The sequence below is a fragment of the Anneissia japonica genome, unplaced genomic scaffold (assembly GCF_011630105.1).
Source record: "Anneissia japonica isolate Jap-2015-1 unplaced genomic scaffold, ASM1163010v1 scaffold55064_len1128_cov234, whole genome shotgun sequence".
In the NCBI taxonomy this organism is placed as follows: domain Eukaryota; kingdom Metazoa; phylum Echinodermata; class Crinoidea; order Comatulida; family Comatulidae; genus Anneissia; species Anneissia japonica.
In genome coordinates this window covers 1-1,128 of record NW_022718678.1, presented here as the reverse complement: position 1 = coordinate 1,128, position 1,128 = coordinate 1, and the positions used below count along the sequence as shown (strand labels likewise).

The following is a 1,128-nucleotide window of genomic DNA, read 5'->3' as shown; positions in this document are numbered from 1 at the left end:
TTCCTTCAGCAAAATTGACTAGTATATTTAACGTTGTGTAAGGGGATTCGAACGGTATTGGTATCGATGTTGGTGGAGGTTTAACCTTAGTAGGATGGCAACTATATGAATAATAAGCGTTACAAATGGCACAATGAGGATTCTTATATGCAGTGTCATCAGCATACACTGTGGCCGAGTAAGCGGCACATCCGATTTCAACTTGTTCTTTGTCAACAAGATGAGCACACGTTTCTTTTCGTTGCATATAATGGCAAGGCCGGGGAGGTTTTGTGTTGTTTGTTGGTGGTGTGTATTTGTATGAAAAACAAGTTACTTCTTGTCCCAGTTTTTTGTGCAACATCGTTTCCCGATTAATTGTTGTTGAGACATTCGTCAAATGACGTTCAACGTCACTTGAATTGCACGAAGCGGCTACATGCCAAGCAACTACGTCTGTCTTCTTGATGCCGTCACATGCTGCGCAATAAATGTTTCTATATACATTTCCACGATAATCGGTTACTAGGATCTGCTGTATAATATTATGTGCGTCCGGTTGTTCGCATGTTAACCTAAGTGTTGTGTCACTTGATTTGTTTGAACACGTCGAGATGACGTGATATCCTATCTTGAAGTTTTCTGGATCAGTTTTGAAACACATAGTCTCTTTTACTAATGTTGTCTCATGTTGGAGTATTGTTCTGTTTTGTGTCACTAGCTGACATGTTTCAGAGACGTCGTAGCAGCAGTCCCCAAACACTGAACATTCAGCATCGCAACTACACGTAGTTGTATTACGCAATAGAGAGCCGCATCTACCTTCACATGATGAACCTTGTAAACACATCGACACTGTTTCTCCATATAATTCCACATCTTTTCCTTAAAGTGCAAAATAAATCATATTATCGATCGTTCAAAAAAATTAATTTATTGTCTATACGGGTAATTTTATTGTGGTTCCATGTGCGTAGCATTTGTTTATGTTTGGTTTATTTATGGAGCAGTTCAATATGATAAAGTGGTTTTCCACCCTTCTCATTTGCACTGACGTCACGACTGAGACTAAATTTTACTCCTTATTGTCAGGTTTGACTGATTCGCAAGAGATTAGACAATTCACACATTTGATAATCATATGTATAT

General features: G+C 38.5%; 1 protein-coding gene across 1 annotated transcript; it reads right to left on the bottom strand.

Annotated features, from left to right (window-relative positions):
• Nucleotides 1–123: 123 nt before the first annotated feature.
• LOC117110585 lies at nt 124–864 on the bottom strand (the record flags this gene model as incomplete). Its single annotated transcript, XM_033253334.1, has 1 exon — nt 124–864. A coding segment is annotated over one exon (741 nt), but the record flags the coding sequence as incomplete, so codon positions are not given.
• Nucleotides 865–1,128: the final 264 nt, after the last annotated feature.